Here is a 9,393-nt window from a genome sequence, read left to right as displayed (position 1 = left end):
AAAAAAAATAGAAATATGATTTTTTTACTATAAAGTTGCTTTCCGATCGTCCCCCAGTTAAATAAGATGCGAGCCTCTAGTTGCCTGGAATCCCAGAGCCGGGAAGAGGTTGCCGTGAAGTGAGGTGGTTGGGTGCGCCGCAGGTCCGTTGCGGAGTGCAGAGAGCAGGCCAGGCACGGGCGTGGAGATAACGACGTTTATTACATGTCCGGCTCCAATCCAAAGACCCCAAACAAAGCAGCACTTTGGCTTTTATACATCCGTCAATTCTCTGTCACGTGACAACATTCCCACGCATCCAGGGGCCACGTGCACAGATATTCCAAGAATATATACATTCACTAATCTAGCAGCTCCGCTTTCAGTGTTATTATTTACAAATATACAATGCCGTGAGAAAGCCGACGCTCACGGCGAAAGTCCAGTTACACTCGGAGCCTAACAAAGGCGATGGCCTCCAGCGATTTCCGGAGTTCCGAGATCTGAGGTCAGAACTAGGCCGCGGGACACTGGAGGACCGGTTGCGCGAGGCTAGCGGCGTAATCCCCTTGAGACGAACCACGACATGTGTGTGGTTACCAAGAAAAGGGGTTGTCTGAAGGGATGGCAGAAACCAACACCTCCCCCCTGAAATGTGTTGCACGGGGCTCTGGGAAGTGCAACACCTGATACATAAGAGAAAGGTTTCTGCACAATCAAATGTTTACAAAGTATCAGCTATGAGCATATGTACGCTACTAATAATTCACGTTGCTACTATAGCACAACCATAATCAAGTCATCACAGTCTATAATACAGCAAGCAGGCTCCTTTATGTAGTGCCTGTTAGAACCCCACCATGTCTGACGTAGCCGAGGTGACCCACTAGGAGTCTAAGCGTGATAGAGCATCAGCGCATTTGTTGTCTGATCCCTTTATGTGGGAGATCTCCAGGTCGTACTTCTGGAGTGCGAGGGACCACCGCGTTAGGCGAGCACTGTTAGGAGCAGAGTGCGCAATATACGCCAAGGGATTATGATCAGTGAGCAGCTTTATCTTTGTCCCGAACAGCCACGTGTCTAGACGCCCGAGTGCCCATACTACAGCAAAAGCTTCCCTCTCGATCGTGGACCATTTTGATTGCGCGTCAGACAGCTTTTTGCTTAGAAAGGCGATGGGTCTTTCCCTGTCATCCACTCGTTGAGATAGGCATGCACCTACGGCTTTTTCAGACGCGTCAGTCGTCAAGGTCTATCCAAGTTGCGGATCAGGGTGCGCCAGTTCTGGGATTTTAGCCAACAACTCCTTGATCAACTCAAACGCCTTGTCGGCCTCGGCGTTCCACGGCAGTTTGTTCGGTATGCGCCGATTTGTCAGGTTAGTTAACGGGAGTACGATTTCGGAGTAGCTAGGTATGTAATCACGGTAGTAATTAAACATTCCTAAAGTGCTCCTCAAGCCTTTCTTGTCAGTCGGTGGCTTGAGCTTGAGGATGGCTGCGACGTTCTCCGGGTCCGGTGAATGACTACCGGAGCCTACCCAGTGACCTAAATACTTTACTTTAGGCTCCCCAAATCGGCATTTCTTAATATTTGCCGTGAGACCGCTCTCTCTGAGGGTGTGGAGAACTGCACGCAAATGACGGACGTGTTCATCCCAGGAGTTGGAATGCACCGCGATGTCATCGATATACACACATGTATATTCTCTGTGATCGCTCAACAACTCAGTCATCACTCGCTGAAACGTGGCAGCCGAGTTCCGAAGCCCGTAGGGCATTACCTTCCATGCAAACAGCCCTAGTGGGGTGGCAAATGCTGTGTATTTCTGAGATTCTGGGTCAACTTGCAGTTGCCAATATCCCCGAGTCATATCGAGTACAGATATGAAGCGCGACTTGGCCACTGTATAGACCAGCTCTGTTACGTTCTCCATAGGGAACCTATCCTGCTCTGTAACCGCATTCAATCGTCTATAATCTACGCACATGCGCATGGTGCCGTTCTTTTTAGATACGCACACAATCGGGTGTGCGACATTACTCTCTATCGGGTATATACAACCCCACTGTAGCAGTTCTTTTATTTGTCTTTCTACTTCCCCTCGTAATGCGATGGGCACTTTGTACAGTGGACCTCTTTCTAGCCTAGCTCCCGGAACTAAGCGTATATGATGAGTCCCCACGCTGCATTTTCCTGGTCTTTCACTGAATACGTCTCTGTATTCGGACACTAATTCCTCAATTTCTTGCCTTTGCTCGCGGTTCATTTGGCTCGCGGATTCCCTCGACATGTTCGGATGTTCTTGCGGATGGGGAACAGGTATCGTGTTTATTTCTCCGAATTCTGTATCTTCCCCGAAGATAACGCCAACCGCGTCTACGCGAGCGACATAGCTTCTCAACTTGTTTGCGTGCACCCAACGTTCGCTTCCATCGGGCATTTGCAGCCTGTAACTGTCGGGTCTGACCCTCTCTTTGACCTGCGCCGGTCCTTTCCATTTCGCTTTCAGCTTGTTTGCGGATTCGTGCTCTAGTACTAACACTTTCTCCCCGGGTTGGAACTCCTTCGCGCGGGTTCGCATGTTATATTTACTTGCATACGTGTTCTGTATGTTTCCTACCCTCTCCGACACCTCCTTTGTCATTTCTGCCATGCGTTCTCGAAGTTGACTTAAATATTCCCCAGCCGGCTTGTTTAATCCTGCTGGTGGTGTTCAGTTGCCTGTCCATGTCTGCTGCAGGATATGAAGGGGACCGTGCGGGACCCTGCCAAACATTAGCTGGAACGGCGACACTCCGGTAACCTCATTGGGTACCTCCCGATAAGCCCACAAAAGACATGAGACGTAGCGGTCCCACTCTCTGCCTTCGTCTGCTACGACATGCCGTAGCATAGCCTTGAAAGTGCCATTCCACCGTTCGACGATGCCGTTGCTCTGTGGGTGATCAGGTGTCGAGAACCTAACTTTAATTCCCATCCTCTCGGTTAACTCTTGCGTTAGCTTACTAGTGAAGTTCGTTCCCTGATCACAACACACAAGCTCGGGCGTGCCGTACCGCGCGAACACATCAACCAGCGCCTGACATGTAGCCCTGGCTGTCAAAGAACGGAGTGGTATAACCTCGGGCCATCGCGTGCAGAGGTCTATCAGGCATAATGCGTACCGATGCCCACGGGCTGAAGGGGGGTCGAGGGGTCCAATACAGTCTAGATATATTACCTTAAACGGTTCCTCGGGTCTGGTTATTGGCGTGATCGGGACGCGATCAGTGCTCCTCGCTTTAGAAAATATCTGGCATCCGTGGCACGACTGACAATATTTCTTTATATCTGATGTCACTGAAGGCCAATAGAACGCACTTTTAACTCGTTGTTTCGTCTTCTTGTACGAAAAATGCCCTCCCCATGGAGAGTCATGCGCAATTGTCAGAACCTCTCTCCTACGCGACGCCGGTATAACCAATTGTCTACAATTACCGAAGTCCATGCAGTCGTTGTGGTACAACAATCCGTCTACAATGACCATGCCATGCGACCCTTCTTTCGCGTGTTCCCACGATTCCTTTAGGGATTCATCAGTTCTTTGTTCAGTTGCGAAATTATGTGACTCCACATTCCTCATTTCGGGATCTGCGCTCTCTACCGCTACATTGATAGCTGCGGTTATGCTGTGTTCCTCTTTCTCATCCCTTTCCCGATCGCACGTCTCTTCCTCAAATTCCACCGGTATGGATATTGACCGCGGTTCAATCGTATCTAACTCTTCCTCATTCAGTTTCTCATTAGCATTCTTTATGTTTACCCAATCATGAGGGGTCAGTAAGGCATTTATGCCGTCCGCTAGCTCGTCTGTCACAGCACATTGGGTCAGTACCTGCTGCATGCACGCATTCTCTGTCTCTATTCCCAACGGGACTTCCACAAGCTGTGCTGGGACAATGTGTCCAAAAGCTCCTTTTAACCTTATCTGCCCACTTTCCTTTTCATTGTCGGCAAGTGAAACTGCGTCTCGCCTTAATACAGTTATGTCAGCTCCCGAATCCAATCGAGCTGTGAGAAGATTATCCCCTACTCGTAAGCGTACATACTGTGCGGCATCTTCCTGCATTTTACTTTCGTTTACTGGACCTGTCGCATCCCCCCCCCCCCCGTAGCAATGCAACTTTGGCAACAACTTCCGTTCTGTCTCGTCTCGTGTCCGCGATTCCGCAAAGTCCCGTTCAGATTCCCTCAAAACAGACCGGGGGCAATCCCTAGCATAATGGCCCAGATCTTTACAGTGATAACAACGAATCACCCGTTTCGATACTCCACGAGTCGCCGTAGAAGGGCGAGCGGCCTCACCGTTTTTGGCGGAAATTGGCTTATTCTCGCGCTGTTCTGAATGTCGCTTTTGAGGCGTTGCGGTGGTTGCGGCTACCGGTTTCCGCTGTCTGGATACTCGCTTGATTTCCTCGAAGTTTTCTGCCAGTTCCACTACCTTGTCTGGCCTGTGCCATTCCCTCATTTCAGCGAGAGCCACGTACGAACGTGTTTCCTCAGGCATAAGATACAGGAGCCTGTCAGCTAGGATTAGGTCTCGTAAGTCGTCCAGACTCTTAACTTTGCGACTATCGGTATAGTGGTCGAGGAGAGCTGTCAATCGTGTTAGAAACTGGCCCCACGACTCGGAATCACCTTTCTTTGCCTGGTAGAAATGCCTTCTATACTCAGCAGGTGTCAACCGCAGTTCGACTAGCACCTTTTGCTTCACGTCAGGATAACTGAGGAATTTCCCATTGCCATGTCTTGCAATCACTGCTCTCATTTTCTCGCTCAGATATGCAAGCAGCACAGTACCTTGCACATCTTCCGGCACGTTGAAGTTTTTAAATACAGTTTCAACGCTTACAAACCACGCGGGAACTAGAGCTTCGGACTCTGGCATTGCAGCTAACACACCTCGTAGGTCCTTGGCGTACTCACTCACTCTGTTCCTGCTTTCCCCATTCTGCCTGAAACCGTTCCCGGCTCCAGCTTGAATTTGCGCGAGTTTTAGTTTTTCTATCTCGAGCTGGAGTCTTAGCTTCGCGAGCTCTCTATCGTTATTTTCGTCTGAGCTTCCCTCATTGATCATTTGCTCTGCGTCGTCCGCGTCACTCATGTTGCCGTTGTCAAGCGATTCGGTATTTCCCTTTTTCGCGACCTGCCTTGTGCTTCTCGACATGGTGAAATCCCAACAAGCAAACCACAAAAGGAACCTACCTCGAATCACTTTCCACCGTTGACTTCATCAGTCCAACGTTGCTGTTCCCTTTTCCTTTCGTCACAAATGCTGACTTCGATTGTTCCTTGACCTTGACAGACACACAACGTCGCTCTTGAGATGCCTCTTTGTCACGCAGCTTCCACAGACAGTGGTGGACCTCTCCTTCCGATACCGTCCGGTGCTGTTGCCGCTCCACGTCTGCTTCAGGATCACCGCGATGGTCCCGGTTACATCAACCTCTTGCGCCTTTGGGCCCACGAAATCTGTCTTGCTGTTGCAATTTCGCTGAGTTGTTCGATGGCGGGCTTCTCCCGTAGATACTGCCCACCTGCTGGCTACCGCCGAATCCGCAGTTCCTCCTGCTCGGTTGCTCCTTCAAGCTAGCCACTCAAAGTGGACTTTGGCGCCTTCCTGTCCTGGCCAACTTCCGCTGTCCCTGCTGCCGACGCTGCACCCAATCCTGTCGACTGCGCCAGTTAAATAAGATGCGAGCCTCTAGTTGCCTGGAATCCCAGAGCCGGAAAGAGGTTGCCGTGAAGTGAGGTGGTTGGGTGCGCCGCAGGTCCGTTGCGGAGTGCAGAGAGCAGGCCAGGCACGGGCGTGGAGATAACGACGTTTATTACATGTCCGGCTCCAATCCAAAGACCCCAAACAAAGCAGCACTTTCGCTTTTATACATCCGTCAATTCTCTGTCACGTGACAACATTCCCACGCATCCAGGGGCCACGTGCACAGATATTCCAAGAATATATACATTCACTAATCTAGCAGCTCCGCTTTCAGTGCTATTATTTACAAATATACAATGCCGTGAGAAAGCCGACGCTCACGGCGAAAGTCCAGTTACACTCGGAGCCTAACAAAGGCGATGGCCTCCAGCGATTTCCGGAGTTCCGAGATCTGAGGTCAGAACTAGGCCGCGGGACACTGGAGGACCGGTTGCGCGAGGCTAGCGGCGTAATCCCCTTGAGACGAACCACGACATGTGTGTGGTTACCAAGAAAAGGGGTTGTCTGAAGGGATGGCAGAAACCAACACCCCCCAACCTTTCTTTCGTAATCTTCATATATGTTATTACAAACCTATCCCGGAACCCCCAAACCGAAACTTCTCCCAAACATGTCAGCTGGTCGAGCTTGAACTGGCACCACTTCACTTTCCAGTTGCCACCTACCACGCTTGAACTGGTACCAGGTCATGTCCAGTTGCCTCCAGCCCAGTTTGAACTGGTACCAGTTCATGTCCAGTTGCCACCAGCCCAGTTTGAACTGGTACCACTTCACTTTCCAGTTGCCACCTGCCCAGCTTGAACTGGTACCAGCTCATGTCCACTTGCCACCAGCCCAGTTTGAACTGGTACCAGTTCATGTCCAGTTGCCACCAGCCCAGCTTGAACTGGTACCACTTCACTTTCCAGTTGCCACCAGCCCAGCTTGAACTGGTACCACTTTAGTTTCCAGTTGCCGCCAGTTTGATCCCACTTGGTTCCAGTTCGTGACCAGTTGGAGGCAACTGGGAACGAACTGGTACCAGTTGACTTCCCAGTTCATTTTTTCGCCTGGGTGGATTCAGGAAATGTGTATGAAGATCACATCCCCTCTTCATTTTGTCTGTTAGTGATACGCGCATCCGACTCATGTGTCCTCGAAAAGCATCTGTATCGTGGACCTAATTGTGTCACTGTCTTTATGGAGCTACTGCACAGACTCTATGACGACATTTTGGAATGGATACGTACAATTGCCCCTCTAGAAATGACCGCAGAAAACGAGCAGCAGCATGCCACAGCAAGTCACTGCAACGTTTGCCAGGAATCTTTTGCAAAGAAGCAAAAAGTTCGTGACCATGACCATGTAAGTGGAAAATTTCGACAAACTTTGTGTAACACCTGTAACTTAAAACTGAGAGTGCCTCCTAAGATTCCAATCATTGCACACAATGCCAACTATGACTTGAGTTTTCTTTTGTCTCACTTGCATTTGCTTAAGAAAGTAGACATAAAGGTGATTGCCAGTAGCTCCCAAAAATTCAAGGCTATAGACGTTGGCTCTTATCGATTCCTAGATAGTTTAAACTTCCTGAATGCAAGTCTCGAAACATTAGTGAAAAATCTACGTGAGAAAGGTGAAGACAACTTTCGTTGTCTTCGTCAATTTTTTCCAAACGAAGAACACTTTCAACTAGTTGTTCGCAAAGGAGTGTTTTGTTACAATTTTGTCACCACTTTCGAAGCCTACAATGAGCTTTCTCTACCTCCTCGGGATCAATTCTTCAACACTTTGAATGGGACAGAAGTAAGTGAAGAAGATTATTGTCATGCACAGAGGGTCTTTGAAAAATTTCAACTCCGTAACTCCTCTGGGAGAGTATTCAGACCTATATTTACTCACAGACGCACTGCTTTTAGCAGACGTGTTTCAGGGCTTTCGTAAGTGGACACTTGACTTTCACAAGATTGAACCTTTTCACTTTTTGTCTCTGCCCGGATTAAGCATGTCCTGCGCCCTAAAAATGAGTGAGGTAGAGCTAGAGTTGATTCACGACCCTGACGCATACCTGCTGATTGAAAATGGCATACGAGGAGGTATTACACAGTGTTCGCTGAGGAAAGCGACTGCAAATGTACCAGGAACAGAGCAGTTTGACCCCAAAAGCCCAAGTAGCTTGATCCACTACATAGACGTTAATGGGCTTTACGGTTCAGTAATGAGAGAACCACTACCTTACGGAGGTTTCGAGTGGCTCACAGAGGATGAAATCACGAACTTGGATATAACACACCTCCCAGATGACGCACCTATGGGTTACTTCCTCGAGGTAGATCTAGCATATGACAAAGAAATCCACCAATGTCACAGAGATCTGCCAGTTGCCCCGAGAAAATGTCAGTTCCCTATGATCTGCTGTCAGAGTATCAAAAGGAATTGATGAAGAAGTTTCACCTTCCTGAGAAAGCTACCGATGCAAAATTACTGTTGACATTATTCGACAAAGAGAGATATTTTCTACACTATCGCAATCTGCAGTTGTATATGCATTTGGGCTTGCGTCTCACCAAAGTTCACAGGGTTCTAAAGTTCAATCAAAAGCCCTTTCTCCGATCCTATGTGGACTGCAATCACGATCTTCGAAAACGAGCTACGAATGCCTTCGAAAGCTCCCAAGCTAAGATTGCAATTAATAGCGTGTACGGACGTTCGTGTATGCAGGTTAGAACGTTTGTAAACTGTCGTCTCACAGTAACCGACGAACAAGTGCTCAGACTCCTACGCAAACCAAACCTAAAGGAGTTCCGACCGCTGAGCTCTCATGTTATCCTCTTCCAATTCTCTCAATCTGTGCTCCGCATGAGACAGCCACTGTACCTAGGATTCGCGATACTGGAACTGTCCAAGCTGAAGATGTTTGATTTTTACCACAACCACCTTCTTCGTGTAGCTCCAGATACTAGACTGTTGTATATGGACACAGATTCCTTCATCATAAAGTTGAGTGAAGAGAAAGCGCTTCACGAACTAGCTGACAAGCATCTGGATAACTCTAGCTGTGACCCCGATCATCCGTTATATTCGTCGAAAAATAAGATGGTACTGGGAATGTTTAAAAACGAGATGCCTCGTGATCACATTCTCGGTTTCTGTTGTCTAAAACCAAAACTGTACGCTCTCGAACTGAGTAGCAAAAAGCAGTACAACCGTGCGAAAGGTGTGAAACATTCTGAAGCACAGAAGCTTCTTTATTCCCTGTACACCGACGCTCTTGAGTATGGCAGAATACACTCTATTAAACAGAACCTGATCGTACACAAAGACAATGTAAACAAAAGTGTCTCAGTGACAAAGATTGCTCTCAACCCTTTGGATACAAAGCGTTACATTTGTGCAGATGGAATTGAAACGTTCCCTTTTGGTTTTCACACCTAATCATATGTATGCATCGGACAAATGTAAACAAAGATGGAAGCATCAGGATGGTAAATGATGGAAAAGCCAATTACCATCAATATAGATGTTACCCTTTCTTTATTTCTTGTGTTTTTTTTTCTAACAAGTGTTTAACACTAAAGGAGTGTTGATTGTACATATCTTCATTTGACTTATTCAGTGCACCTTTTCTCCTAAGTTTTTTTTATGTGAATGAGAGAGTTGTCACTTCCTTAAAT

The 9,393-nt window shown here is 48.1% G+C and overlaps 1 protein-coding gene across 1 annotated transcript; it reads right to left on the bottom strand.

Moving 5' to 3' along the window:
- Nucleotides 1-2,695: 2,695 nt before the first annotated feature.
- Nucleotides 2,696-5,125, bottom strand: LOC135389211 (uncharacterized). Its single transcript, XM_064619275.1, has one exon. It carries the CDS (start codon nucleotides 5,123-5,125, stop codon nucleotides 2,696-2,698), a length of 2,430 nt encoding a protein of 809 aa, XP_064475345.1.
- Nucleotides 5,126-9,393: the final 4,268 nt, after the last annotated feature.

This window comes from Ornithodoros turicata, chromosome 3 (assembly GCF_037126465.1).
Source record: "Ornithodoros turicata isolate Travis chromosome 3, ASM3712646v1, whole genome shotgun sequence".
In the NCBI taxonomy this organism is placed as follows: domain Eukaryota; kingdom Metazoa; phylum Arthropoda; class Arachnida; order Ixodida; family Argasidae; genus Ornithodoros; species Ornithodoros turicata.
The sequence above is the reverse complement of the archived record's forward strand: the minus strand, read 5'-3'. Positions and strand labels throughout refer to the sequence as shown.

Coding starts and splice junctions, on each gene's coding strand:
- LOC135389211 (XM_064619275.1), bottom strand. CDS start 5,125: ATGAGTGACGCGGACGACGCAGAGCAAATGATCAATGAGGGAAGCTCA.